General features: G+C 35.7%; 1 protein-coding gene across 1 annotated transcript in view; it reads left to right on the plus strand.

The window, feature by feature from the left end:
* The first annotated feature begins 1,518 nt into the window (after nucleotides 1-1,518).
* Nucleotides 1,519-15,817, plus strand: part of LOC143239673 (AT-rich interactive domain-containing protein 3A-like) — a 43,121-nt gene continuing 28,822 nt past the window's right edge. Inside the window, exon 1 of the mRNA XM_076481028.1 lies at nucleotides 1,519-1,657. Coding sequence (XP_076337143.1) covers nucleotides 1,645-1,657 — 13 coding nt within the window. The 5' untranslated portion in view covers nucleotides 1,519-1,644. The remainder of the gene's footprint in view (nucleotides 1,658-15,817) is intronic.

The raw sequence follows: 15,817 nt of genomic DNA on the forward strand, positions 1-15,817 counted from the left end.
ACCAATAGATTTACATAAAACACCAGCACTGAAAGGAGCAAAATGATCGGCGCTCAACGAAACGTGTTTGGCAACTATTGCGTCATAGTTGTAAAACGTCACGGAAACAGCCGAATGACCGAGACGAACTTGAGTTCGAGGACCCACATATTTTGTTTCATTTTTTACTCAAAAACTAAAGTGTTTGAAAATATGACAATCACACAGGAATTATACCTAACCAAAGTACAGTTTCTAAGGCAATTATTAAATTTGTTGAAAATTCACCTTTAATGGTTGTTGTCTTTGATTTTCCAAATGCACCATATAAGATACTTGTCCTTTTGAACTTTATTTTTTATCTCTTACAACATTTTTACGGATAGCGTAGATATTAGAATTTAAACTCAACTAGGACAGTTAATTTTAGTGACCGGTATGCTATATACACAGAAGGAAACTGAGTAAATCTTTACAAAAATTCACATTTGTTTTTCTGTGGGATGGAAAAAGTTGTTATCGACTAAGCGTATCGATCTCATTGCTAAGTAAAGACCCGGCATGGCCAGGTGGTTAAGGCACTCGACTTGTAATCGGAGGGTCGCGGGTTCGAATCCCCGTCACACCGAACATGCTCGGCCTCTCAGCCGTGGGGCGCTATAATGTGACGTTGATAAAAGAGTAGCCTAAGTGTTGGCGGTGGGTGGTGATGACTAGCTGCCTTCTCTCTAGTCTTACACTGCTAAATTAGGGACGGCTAGCGCAGATAGCCCATGTGTAGTTTTGCATGAAATTCAAAAACAAAAACATTTCTAAGTTGTAGATCAATATTTTGTTTACAATAGTTTCGTTAATAAAGTTTGTTTGTTTGTAGTTTAAGGACAAAGCCACATAATGGGCTGCTTCTGCTCTGCCTACCACGGATATCAAAACTCGGTTTTTAACTTTGTAATTGTTCACACATGCAACTCTGCTACTGGGGAACTTTCATAAAATGAGTGTGGTTTTCTATATGTCTGAAAGAAGAAAAATCCTAAATAGTCGTGAGAACTGACTCCTTTCGGGCAGGGTTATTCTATGAGACTTTTTAGCCTTTTTGAGCTGTATTTTGTATCGCACGCACTAGCTCGATTACCCATCAGAATCTCTACCAGGCTACCCTCAAATTGAAATTATTTTAGGCAGGATTAGAATAAATTAATATATGTGACCTTGGGCGTGGTCAAATACACCAGTCGAAAGTCTTTGACCTCCTGAATACAAAACTGTAATTAGATTTCAAATTGGTCAGGAGTTGATGAAACTCTGAGTTAAAAATTGTACGTTGAAAAACACTCGGAGCCGTTGTATGAGCTGCTGTGCCAACCATTGTAACCATCTTATTATAAGAAGCGAAACTTAAATGAGTTAATAAGTTCGAGTTAACTCTAACGTCCATGTAAACCACATTGATTTTAACGTCCACATAAAATATTTTAAGTTTACAGTCTTTTAATGATAGAAGCTTACGTCAGTAATATTGATGCTGTTTCATTATAGATGTGATTTTACGCTTTACTCAAAACAGATACTTGATAATAAAACTTCATAATTTGTCTTTTTTAGTTGTACGAGTTAAATGACGATCCTCAGAGGAAGGAGTTCTTGGATGATCTCTTCCAGTTCATGCAGAAAAGAGGTGAGTTTAGTGTGGCACTACTTCCATCATACAAACAGTATTCACAAAGTACCTTTAAAACTCTTAAATTATCCGATCGTCAAGAAAAAAATACGTGAAATTAGGTGTTTTTTTAAGTTTAGTTGAAATTTTTATCTTAAATGTTCTACTTAGCATTGTGGTGTTTTGTTGTTATTGATATTTTAGTTTCCAGATTATGGTAACCTGTTCAGTGTCATAGACAAGATAACTCGTCTAAGCCGATCGGTAACACCGTGCCACGGACGAGTTAAGTCGTTCTCAATAATACCTAACTTCAACGCTAGATGTCAGCACCATACATGCATTTGACCTACTTACAAATTGTTTCACTTTCGATCCAAAATGGCGTCACGAAAAAAGTTACAAAATGAAGAATCATAAGAGTTGTATTATAGCAGCTGAAATACCTGGCAGTCAACAGGTTAAAACTTCGTGTTAATATTAAAAATCAGCATATAATAGTTATTATAATATTGTACTTAACTGTATTCTCACGAAGATTCATGGTCTTAATGGAATATAAAAGTAAGAATTAGAGCAAAACCACGCTTTGTTATCTGCCGCATCCACGGTGGGGAATCAGCCCCTGGAGTTTAGCTTTGTAAGTCTTTAGAACTACTGTTGTGATCCCGGGGGACTATAACATAAGAAGAAAAATTACGCTGCACAACAATGTTTTTGAAAAGTTTTGCTTCCTGAAAAGTGTTTGCTGATTGTGACAGGTGCCTGGTGGGTATAATTATGGTTTTTCTTCATCACGTAGGAACTCTGAGAAACAGACAATTAACTGTTTACCGGCAATAACGTATTTAATTGCGTTTATGTTTCTAATACGCTATTAATTAAGTTCAACATAATTAAAAGTGTTTTGCTCCTGATTTTCGTTTGTATTCAATGTCCGGTGCATCATGTTGCAGTGTCCAACAGTAGTCAGCAAGCATTGACGGATTCCAGTTGCCCTGATATCGTCTTTCCATTGTAGCAATATCCTGGTGAAACTGAATATTTCGATGAAACGGTACGTGATGGGCAAATTTGGATGTGATTTTCGTGATCAGCAGCCAATAATCTATAAGGAACATCCAACAGTGTTCAAGAAGCAAAAACTTTTGTTGTGCAGTGTAATAGAAAATTCTTCAACCTTTTAGCTCCAGTTTCTCACAATAAAACAGTTTTGTTAAATAATGTTTTTATTACGTAAACTAAAACACTTAAACAAAACACTTTGGGTTTTCTAAGTCTTCATATTTTCTGTTTTTTTTTAACTTCAGACAAAGCTACTAGAGGGCTATCTGCGCTCTACGCCCCCAAATCTGGAGCGATTAATAATTGTGAAATGATAGGTAAACAGGTAGTCAACTCATTACCAAGGAATAGTGGGACAAACCCTCACGTATTAAAATACCTCCATGGCTGAATGTGTGAGGTCAACGATGGGACTCGATAACGCGATTCGCCTATTGCGAGTTTCCGCTTATAGTATTTTAAATTTAGAAGTGAACGTTATACTTAAGATAAAAGAGAATAATCAGTTATTTAGCGATTACGTCATTGTTGTTCAGCGCGAAGCTACACAATACGCTAGGCCCGGTATGGCCAGGTGGATTAAGGTACTCGACTCGTAATCTGAGGGACGCGGGTGCGAATCCCTGTTGCATTAAACATGCTCGCCCTTTCAGCCGTGGAGACGTTATAATATTAAAGTCAATCCCAGTATTCGTTGGTAAAAGAGTAGCCCAAGAGTTGGCAGTGGGTGGTGATGACTAGCTTTCTTCCCTCTAGTCTTACACTGCTAAATTAGGGACGGCTAGCACATGTAGCCCTTGAGTAGCTTTGTGCGAAATTTAAAAAAAAACTCTTTGTGCTATGTCCATCGCGAGTATGGAAACCCAATTTTTAGACTCGTAAGTCTTCAGACTCATCGCTTAGCCACTAAAAGGCCAACGATTACTTTGGACAACTTTCAGTATAAGAAGGCTGTATCCATAAATGAGTGTTTCTTTTGGTCGGCTTCCAACTGATATAGATTTACAAAGCAGTACTTTATGTACAGAGATAATCTACATAACCGAGACAAAGCATAAAAGTGTATCAGATTAAAAGACGTGACTGATTTCGTGTTCATGTGTATAGTTTAACACGTACCTCCCTTTTGTCAAAGCTAGATACAATTACAACTTCCAATCAAGCTTGTATCGATTTATCAAAATAAGGTGTTTGATTAACAATACGTTTCAGTGTACATCACTGCGATACATCAGAATTCCACCTGACTTTCAACTTAAACTTGAAGATGTTATATTAAATTATTATAATATGTAACGACTTTAATTACAACAGGTTTTGTTTTCTTAATTTACTTTTGTTGCTAAGGCGACTTTATGAACGGGCCCGGCATGGCAAGGTAGTTAGGGCGCTCGACTCATAATTTGAGGGTCGCTGATTCGAATCCCCGTGGCACCAAACATGCTCACCCTTACAGCCGTTAGGCCGTTATAATGTTTTGGTCAATCCTACTATTCGTCGGTAAAAGAGTATCCCAAGAGTTGGCGGTGGGCGGTGATGACGACTAGCTGTCTTCCCTCTAGTCATACACTGCCGTTAGAAACGGCCAGTACAGATAACCGTCGTGTAACTTTGCGAGAAATTCAGAAACAAACTAACAACCACCTTGTGAACGGAGGTGGAATTAATGTATGAATACATACACATCAGCCCAGCATAGCCTGGTGGTTAAGACACTGGACTCGTATTCTGAGGGTCGCAGGTTCGAGTCCCCGTCACACCAAACATGCTCGCTCTTTCAGCCATGAGGGCGTTATTAGGTGGCGGTCAATCCCACTATTCGTTGATAAAAGAGTAGCCAAAGAGTTGACGGTGGGTGGTGATGACTAGTGCTTCTCTCTAGTCTTACACTGCTAAATTAGGGACGGCTATCGCAGATAGCTCTTGTGTAGGTTTGCGTGAAATTCAGAACAAATACACATAATAATGCATATACATACAAACACTTTTCAGTGCCCAAGTAGTCAGGAATTTTGACAAATCAACACTAGCACTAAATTCGAACATGCATGCCAGCACATCTTAATTTTGTGTTGATGTACTTTGTGAATGTATTTAAAAAGAACCTCAGAAACTTTACACAGTATCCTTCTGCTTGACAGGACAGACCTGTTTTCTGACATAGTGTTTTGTTTTTTACATATTGGTAGCTCATTTGTTGCATTTATCGTTGTTTTAAAAGAATAGTCAACATTTTGTTTAACGTTGCTTCGTCAAAGTCATGGTATTTGTAGATTGAAGTGGGTTGTAGACCACAATATAATTCGTAATATTAAACTCTTCTGTAGTACACGCATCCGTTATAGGAAGGTCTTATGATGGGAAAAACAAAACAACAACAACAAACCTTTTTTCATATAACACTTCGAGTGAGTTTCGGAAGGGGGGGGGCCAAACTTGCATCTATCACCCTGAACCACCCCTTTTTACTCACCTCCTCTCTCCCCTAGCCTCCAAAGTATTTTGAAAATTTCCAGTGGATTAATGATCTAACTTCCGGTTCTCTGTGGAAAGTGAATATAAATAAATGCACGTACCCCTGTGGTACATGTGTTTTAAGCCATAATAGACTTAGTGCCTCCTAATAATATAACAAATATTATTATTTGTTTTAATGCTTTGTAAGGAGACAGAAATAATGCACACAGAACGAAAAATGTTTATAAACTCGGTAATTATACACCACGTGTCGAACACCTGACTTGCTGAAAGGGGACAGTTGTACCACCTACCTTTTTTGATGTGAGAATGTTTGTAACATGTTTTATTTTCTTATTATGCATAGATGTAGCACATTACAATACTTAAGTATCACAATATGTCAAATATATTGTGTAGAACAAGAAATGATTGTGAAATATCATATCACGCTAACTAATTCGATCAAAATATGAGTATTTAGACATGAAGAATTTACAGGTATATGTATTGTCTATGCGTATGTACGTAGAACTACATACCTAACAATATGTACGCGAATTCTTTCTCAGTTGTTGATAACTTATTCAGTTTTATTCATTACAGGAAACTTTCAGGTATTACAATAAAATGACGACTTTGAAATATGTAATGGTTTGCTAGGTTTTTAAAACCCTGAACCTGCCATCCAAGGAACTAGTTTCATTGTTAGTGTTATTTCATATGAGTGCTCTCATTCTTTGTTGTTACTAAATTATGATGATGACTGAATATTAATTAGAACTATTTCCAATTATTTATACGTATTGTGAAGATTATTATTTCATATTATCTTCATAATGTAAAGTTCTCACATGATGAACTCTAATAATTACTGAACTGCAACATAAACATATTTCCCATTATGTGGCTTTTGTTTCACGTTTTCGAAGTTATTATAATTATGGAGTAAGTTGATGTTATTTTCTTATTTGTTATTTTGAATTTCGCGCAAAGTTACACGACGGCTATCTGTGCTAGACGTCCCTAATTTAGCAGTGTAAGACTAGAAGGAATACAGCTAGTTATCACCACCCACCGCCAGCTCTTGGGCTACTCTTTTACCAACGAATAGTGGGATTGACTGTAACATTATAACGCCCCCACGGCTGAAATGGCGAGCATGTTTGGTGTGACCGGGATTCGAACCCGCGACCCTCGGATTACGAGTCGAATGCCTTAACAGGCTTAGCCATGCCAGGCCTAAACAAATAGTTAACAAAGAGTAAGTTGATTATTACATCAACCTTCAAAGCTATCGTTTTCAGTAGAAACATAAAAAAAAGGTTTATATTTAACATTATAGAATATTTAATAACAAAATCTCATTTTAGTAAACCCTTCAATAGAATAACATATTTAGTGGTTTCCTATGTAATTATATTGTGTAGTAAGCCTTGACTCGAAGAAGCAGGCTTTGTTGAGTCTAGCGATCATTATTGGCTGAGAAATAAATTCTGCAATGTGTCTGTTAGTATCTGTAGTGGTGAATTTAAGGTTGTGTGGGCCCAGGGGCTAATAATTTTTGTAGGCCCTACATCCCATGTAATTTTACACAGAATAAAATTATCAATTAAGACCATGGACCCTGGGGCTGAACTCCCTCTGGTCCCTATCTAAATACGTCACTGAGTATCTGACCAACGAGGTAGATTTAGAACTATTCTGTTAGATGGCTTCGACGCACAGTTTATTTGTTTTAGAAGTTTACTTTTCTGCAGTGGTATTAGAAATGTCATCTTCATCGACCTTCTCAATAATGAAAAAAACAAAAACAGCAAAATATTTAGTACAACTGAGAAAAATAAACTGGTAATCAAAAGTATATAGGTGTATAAAAGCAGTTAGTTAGATGTTAAGATTCCTTGGACAAAGAAGGACATAGTGATTAGATTAGCAAGTCTGACGTTGTGAATTAAACAATGTTAAGAAGTAACGAGCAACCTCTAAACTTTAGTTAAAGACCATGTCCTATACATGACTTAGATTAAATAGTGAAGTTAACCTCCATACAAAGATAGTCTACGCGATTCTTAGCCAAACTGCAGATAATTGCAATTAGCCTAATAAGACGTACACAATAGTCTCATGTTAGTATAGTGTTTGATTTGATAATATTAAAACGGCAAAAAAAAAACCAACAACAAAGTTCTTAAAGATAGAATTGAGCTGACCATTGTCCAGTGGTTAGCGTATCTGACCAGGTATCTGTGGGCCCAACGTTCGCGTCCCCATCACCCGATCAGATAAGACCAGTTCAAGAGTTCGTGTCTAATGCAGATGACCCTTGTTAACAAACGAAGACGGATGGAAAGTCTTCACTCTTATGTTAACATTTCAATGCGTTTGTTTTCAATTAAGGCACTGCTTTAATAGCTGTAAAAATAAGTTTTAAAGTCAGCTACCGGATCATTGCTATGTATTAAACTGGAATTAAACATAGTTTTAACTATTTTTTTGTAATCCGTCGAATAAATTGAAAGAGGATGCAGGGTTCTATATATAAATGTTATTGAGAACGGTAAGTATGATGATACACCTGAGTTTAGTTTGTAAGAAATCATCGGATCTACCTGGTAATTTTCCTTTCAATAATTGACAAGGTGTCTATGGCCATGTAATTATTATTGCTCCGCTTTAATACACAACCAAGCTAGTTTATTCGAACGAGAAATTGGTGTTAACTAGCAATCTTGACACAGTAAAACATCTATAAGTGAGAGGGAATCTTGGATAAATTACACCACAACACCTTTTCACGTATAAAGTCTTGAAAGCGCTTAAACACAATAAAATACGAAATATTTATCATTGAACACTAATGTTTAATGCTACTTGTATACTCTGTAGTAACATGTTAAAATATCTAAAACGATAACAATGGTGTGAACAGAATTGACACGGATATTAATTCAATAACATACTCAAATATAAATAATTAATAGTTATTCTGTAATACAGCTGAAAACACTGTATCTCGAACAATTAACAAAACAGTATTAGAAATAATATATGTATTTTTTTTATCTGAAAACGTGATAGTGAAATTACTTTCATTGCTTTCAAGGTGAAACTTGCTGACCTCTAGCAAAACACAATACAGTATCATGTTTCTGTTCATTTATATTAAAATTTCAAAAACGTTCAGTGTTGTACTTTGTGTACAAGTATTCCTTTCATAGTTTGCATATGGTATCTTCGCTTTCTGCATAGCTGGGATCATAAGTTACTTAATAAAAATTTGGTTTCTCGTTGGATCTCTACATTTGATGTAAAAATATCTTTATCCAGTATGTATTTTGCTCTGTAAACTAGTCACCAATAATATAATGCCACAGGAATCTTGGGACTTGTGAATAAATTGTCTGGTATTCAAGATCAAATACCTTGTCAACTGCCACTTTTGTTTGCCACGAAATGATGGTATTGTCTTCAATGTCTATAAATATGACAAGAGTAGATGCTTTTACATCCGGAGATTGCAGATTTTTCAGGTCTATGAATATGACAAACCTGGTTACTTCGTTATCTACAAATTCCATAACGTGACAAACCAGGGTACTTCGTTATCTACACATTCCATAACGTGACAAACCAGGGTACTTCGTTATCTACACATTCCATAACGTGACAAACCAGGGTACTTCGTTATCTACAAATTCCATAACGTGACAAACTTGGGTACTTCTTCATCTGAAGATTGTAGACTCTTCAAGACTATGACTATGAGAAACGTGAGTTCTCCTTCATTGAAAGATTGCACAAGATTTTCAGGCCCGTAAATATGACAAGCATGTGTGCTTTCTTATTTACAGAGAATAGACATTTCAGGCCCGTAAATATGACAAGTATGTGTGCTTTCTTATTTACGGAGTACAGACATTTCAGGTTCGTAAATATGACAAACGTGTGCTTTCTTATTAAAAACATTACACTAACCGTATATACCTGTCAGAAACAAACTATGTTCTTTTAAATCTTTAAACAAAAATCTTAATTTTTCAAAATATAAATATTTCGAAATTAACTAATACATCTTAACAAATAAATATAAAAAATCATTTTATATTGGATTTTTTTTTCTGTAGCATTAATTTCAATAAGTAGAATAAGTGTCACATTTATGTTTTTATAGAATTAGCTCACATAGTATTTTCTTTTTATGCTCAGACAAAGCACTTTGCCGGAATTTTTCAATGTTTACCCTTACCCTAACTAATCTTTTCCTTAAAATTTCTCCTCCCCAAAACAAGAATATCATATTCTGTCAACAGTAAATATGTATCTGTATTATTATTATTTTCTGCCTTTCTTGCAACAGCATTCCCCAGAATATAGTGAAGTTCCAAGCTTTTTACAATTTCTATAGCACGAGTTTGTGAGGAAATGTCTTTACTGAAAGTTTATACCGATGAAAGTAAAAGTTTTCACATTTTCCAAGATTTATGGCAAGCAGAAAAAAATCCATAAAAAGTGACATTTATCCATTTAAGCAAGATGAGTACAGTTAGCAATATAGGCAGATAATCAACAGGATCAAAATGTATATCATATCTATGGGTATTCGTAGCTCGGTTTCCATGAAGAATACAACCTATATGAACTAACAGCTAACTCTGAAAGTGTCTGCGTGTGTCTCAACATTAGTAGGTGAGAGCAAGCAAACAAAGCCTCTAGTTTGCCTTAAATAGAACATTTGTGAAATGCCTCCTTGAAGAGATTTATATAGGTGTAATAAGTATATTCTCTTTGAAAAGGCCACAAATATGATTATGTCTTAACACATTGTCTTAGTTTTAAAGTGGTGATAAGAGATTCGTTGGACGTTATTTGCTAGTTGCGCATGGTCAAGTGGTTAGGGCGCTCGACTCCCAATCTGAGGGTTGCAGGTTCAAATCCTCGTCACACCAAATGTGCTCGCCCTTTCAGCCGTGAGGACGTTATAATGCGACGATCAATTTCATTATTCGTTGGTAAAAAAGTAGCCCAAGAGTTGGTGGTAGGTGGTGATGACTAGTTGCCTTCACTCTAGTCTTAAGAATGGCTAGCCCAGATAGCCCTCGTGCACCCTTGCGCGAGATTCAAAAAACAAACTGTGGCGGGAAAAATTCTATAAAATCAAATAAAAGAAGCCATATAAAAACCGTTTAATAAGATACGATAATAATTTTTAATTCATGTAAAACTTACAAAGGGAAGACTCGCATTAATCATCTGTTTCTTGGTTGTTTTTTTGTAATAATTTCACTTGTAATCGGAAGGAGAGAAAATATTGGTGTAGATTTGATGTATGTAGACTTCCAAACAGATTTTGATGAGGTTCTATGTTAGAGATTAACCAAACAAATCACATTGGTAGTGTTTTAGAGAAAAACTGGTTAATTGGATTTCAGGGTAAATAAAAGCAAACGGTTGTTGAGAAGTTCAGTCAAACTTTTGATACCTCAGAGATCAGCGCTTTAGCCCCTTGATCATTGGTAGGGGCGTAGTTAACGGATACCCAAAGTTTGCTGGTGATATTAAACTTTCCGTATTTCTAGCTGTAATGCGGATGTTGAATTGTTACAAAATGACTTGAACCAACTGGTGAGTTGGAGATAAATATTTGACAGATGGCCTTTAGATTTAGTAAATGCAAGGTAATTGATCTAGCTTATCATGGTTTAGGATGACTCATCTAATATAGATGGAATTCAACTGGATAGCGTGAAGAACAGGATTTTCGCATGGTGACAATAAGGAAATTGTCTCAAATAATCTGTTTTTTTTTTTAAATTTAGACTGGTAAATTTTATTTTGAAACTAGAAGTTGAGTTTTAAATAGATGTCGCTAATTTGCAGCAAGACAATTTTAGTAAACTGTTGGCGAGGTAAGAGAGACATAGTTTGAAAACGATGTAAAATTTATTGAAAAATGCAAAAAATAAACAATATTTATTATATAAAGTAAATTAAACTATAGCAGACAACTCTTTAAAGTTTAAACATATATTTGCTAACGTTAGGAAGTACAGTTTTGTTCAATGATCAATATGGCGACCCTTTCACCAGTGGCACAGCACTATGTTTACGACTTGAGCAAGTTAGTAAGATGGTTTCCATACCTGTGGAGAGTAGGGCACAGCTGGCCCATTGTTTAACTTTGTGATTAACTACAAACAATGGGCCGGCATGGCCAGGTGTTTAAAGCACTCGAATCGTAATCCGAGGGTCACGGGTTCGAATCTCCGTCATACCAAACATGCTCGCCCTTTCAGCCGTGGGGGCGTTATAATGTGATGGCCAATCCTATTATTCGTTGGTAAAAGAGTAGCCCAAGAGTTGGCAGTGGGTGGTGATGACTAGCTGCCTTCCCTCTAGTCTTACACTGCTAAATTAGGGACGGCTAGCGCAGATAGCCCTCGAGTAGCTTTGCGCGAAATTCAAAACAAACAATATGGAGAGCCTCGTGTGTCGACTTCACCGCTTCTACCATTTGAAACACTGAATTTTCTAACAGTAATACTAGCTACTCATATATTGTTGTAAGGAGCGTTTATAATGTTTTAATCTAGTTCATAAAAGTAGTCGTAGAATGTTCTTGACGAAGCCAGTAAAACTAGTAAACTTGGCAAATATGTAGAAGTAAGACATTAGTTATAAATACCAGTTAGTAGAGTGAAGGAATAGTAAATGTCAAAGTGGATTTCGAGTAGGTGTTGATCGACTAAACAGTTTCAGTTGGTAGAGTGCCAGTCATTCAGTTAAGTATTTGGATTAGTGTTAGTTATCACTTCTATTCATTTACGCTTTCGATTAACCGTGAAAATGTACATGTAAGTTTATTTGTGCATTAGTCATAGTACCATTAATAACGTATTTTCGTTGATCATTTGTGAACCTAGATTTACAAGTTTCGACAGGGCACATGTGAAGATATCTTGTAGAAAAGTTAAGGAAAAAAGAAACTAATTTGTTACTGTAAACTTTTCTGGAATAGGCCTTATTTTACCTAACAAATTAAAAGAACGAAACAATAAAATGACTAGAATATAAACTGTTAATAGCATTAGTTTTGGAGACAAATGCCTGTTACAAATGAAACTACTAAATAGCATGCGACAGTTTTTCCAATAATCGACTCTTATTGCATTATATAGTTAAATACGATAAGGGTAACACTGAAATTAGGAGTTCGATTTCCATAGGTGGTCACAGCAGATAGCCCGATGTGGCTCTACTATAAGAAAAAAAACAACAACACAAACACATACTTCGAAAATGGATACTTCGTTAAAAACAAAACTAGGGTCTAAAGTTAGGCATACAGTTGACAATTCAGACTAGACGTGACCTTAGCTAAGCATTTAATTAAGGTGCGAGTTCGAATCCCCGACACACTAAAAATACTTGTCCTTTCAGCCTTGGGGGCGTTATAATGTTACGGTCGATCCCATTATTCGTTGGTAAAAGAGTAGCCCAACAGTTGGCGGTGGGTGATGATGACTAGCTGCCTTCCTTCAATGTAAGACTAGAGATGGCTAGTGCAGATAGCCCTCATGTAGCTTTGCGCGAAATTCAAAAACAAACAAGCAAAATCATTAACGTGCAGCCTATCGGTCTGATATCTGAAGGTTGGAATCACACGAACGAATTTTACTGCAAATTCATAACTTGCCAGTTCTAAGTTTAAAATGTAGTTCTGTCACTGTTTTCTGTATGCTATCTAATGTTCTCCCTCTGTGATTGGGCCCGGCATGGCCAGATGGTTAAGGCTCTCGACTCGTAATCCGAGGGTGGTGGGTTCGAATCCCCCTCACATCAAAACATGCTCGCTCTTTCAGCCGTGGGGATATTATAATGTGACGGTTAATCCCACTATTCGTTGGTAAAAGAGTAGCCTAAGAGTTGGCGGTGGGTGGTGATGACTAGCTGCCTTCATTCTAGTCTTCCACTGCTAAATTAGGGACGGCTAGCACAAATAGCCCTCGTGTAGCTTTGCGTGAAATTTAAAACAAACCAAACCCTCTGTGATGGATTGCAACCGCATCGACTAAATACAAACATCTGGAATAATAAGCTGTTTGCTTATTATGCAAACCCATGATGGTATGTACTGATACATAATTAATTATTTTACGTCATGTGGCTGGCTACTCTGCTATAAGTTATATTACTGTAATCGCAGATAGTATAATAAGCAACTAAAAACGCCAGAACTTGGAATAAAGAGAAATGAAAACAGAATATTTGGAAATAAAAGCTAATTTAATCAATTACACCAAATAAATAAATCAATAAATAAAAAATGTTGGATCATCTATACCAGTAGTTTCGAAATCAAGATACTCTTCTAATGACACTTGACGAATGCGCGTGAAAGATATTTAAAGTATATATGTATGTATAACTGTGTTTCATGTGCAAATATTTGAGTAGATCTAATGTTGCATAAAGTTAGGCAAGAATTAGAATTTATTTTCGTCCTGTTTTCCACAAATATTGATAAAAACATATGACTCATCTCACGCACACCTTAAACAAATGTATTAAGAATGTGTGTACTGTTCAGTTTCTCTTAATGCAAGTGTTTTCTTCAACATTGTGAACAGCTTGCGTAAAGATCAAATAGTTAGTTATGCAAACACGCCCAGGATTTCAATAGAATCGTAACAACTTTAGCTCATGACGATACAAGTACTTCGAAACCCCGTATGTAGTAGCCAAGGCATTTTAATGTAAAACTGTTAAAGGAATTTTGATTGTAATGTAGTTATATTTCAGTTGATAACAGAACCACATACGAAACAAACAAACTGGTTATTGGAACATCATATAACTTTACGTTTATTTGAATACTACAAAGCTATTATTTATTTACTGATGTGCAGAAGTTATTTTAATGATATCTAGATGTTTTGTACTTGAATGTAATCATTACTATTTGTAGATTTCTTATTTTAATTTGGTAAATTGTATAGCAGTGATTCAAGACAAAAAAAAATGCCCATCAAATGTTTGTAATGAGCTTTGCCTTCGCCTATACTTTAACGGAATAAGCGGATACGTATAGATAAATGCATATGACGTGAACTTGTGTAGGTGGATTGATGAAACACATGTTTACAAGGTTGTGAACATAAAGCAAAACAGAAATAAGTGTGCATCATGTACACTGATTTGATTTTGTTAATAGAAAACACATGGATGGTGTATCCAGTTTTTTTATGGTGTCGACTGTAATGATCAGAATAAGAACCTCAAATTTATTTCTCGGTGCAGTTTAAGAATTATTTTTATATTTGTCCTATTTGGTGAGTTGTCACGTTACTAATATACATTTATATAATAACATGCAGATGAAACCAATATCATATTCTTTCATGTATTTTTTACTTCGGTTGCAGTTGAAAAATCGAAAATATAATAGCGATAAGTTTCATTGTCGCACACCTATGCTCGACCTTTCAGTCGTGGGGGCGTCATAATGTAACGATCAATCCCACTATTCGTTGGTAAAAGAGTAGCACAAGAGTTGGCAGCTGGTGGTGATGACTAGCTGCCTTCCCTCTAGCCTTATACTGCTAAATTAGGGACGGCTAGTGCAGATAACCCTTGTGTAGCTTTGCGAGAAATTCAAAACAAACCAAACAAATACACGTCCATGCGCACGTCAACTGTTGGTACTAACAAATGTGATAGTTAATATTATGAAATTAAAGTTGAAAGAAAACTGTTAAAGGTATTTAAAACAACGATATTTTACGAAGTACAAATACTGTCATAAATATTAGCTTTTGTAATTTTAGTTTAAGTAGAAAACGTTTTAGCGACGTATACTCTGACTGAAATGTCAATACGTAAGTGTTTATTGTAGTGTTTTTTTTTAAGAGCTGTTATGTAGGTTGCGTAACGTGTTTATACTATTGTTCATTTTGTGCTTTCGGCGAAGAGCTGTAACCGGTCCGAAACCTCGGATGTTTAAAGCATTTCACTTGCTTTTGAACAGTATATTATATTCATTCATTAAAACATTCCCCATAAAGAAACAATCAGCGATATCCAATCTTAAAAAGCGTCAACATTATACGTGTATCACTGGTATCTATACAAAGGGAATATTTTACTGTTAAAAGTTATACTTTATACTCCACGAAAGTTGGTATGTATTAAAATTTCATGTTTCACTCTCTTGAAGAGGTTGTTCACATAAAGCTCACCATTAAATACTTTGTTGAAAATACATGGCATTGTAAGAGTTAATTTATGTGGACTTTTCAGAACCTATAGTTGAATCGTTTTTTTTTGTTTTTTTTTTTGTATAATTATTTCAGTCATTACCTCTCCTGGCTGCTGTCAATCTCCACAGTTTTTCTAGGAAACCCACTGACAAGCCGACACGGGTATTAGTTTATATCCTTCGTAAATAGGAATTGCTATGCGTTTGGTTTTACCAAAGAATACTTGAGCTAGGTGTGGCAAGAATGTTTTGGTTTAAAGTCCCAGATGTAATGAATAGGTGTTGTAAATGGAACAACCATGTACAAGTGTATATTTTTCACTAATAATTAATGCATTAAATATTTTACAGCACCGGATTTCAATTATAGAGAGATCAAAAAATTGACGTAAAGATAG

The sequence above is a fragment of the Tachypleus tridentatus genome, chromosome 2 (genome assembly GCF_004210375.1).
Source record: "Tachypleus tridentatus isolate NWPU-2018 chromosome 2, ASM421037v1, whole genome shotgun sequence".
NCBI lineage: Eukaryota > Metazoa > Arthropoda > Merostomata > Xiphosura > Limulidae > Tachypleus > Tachypleus tridentatus.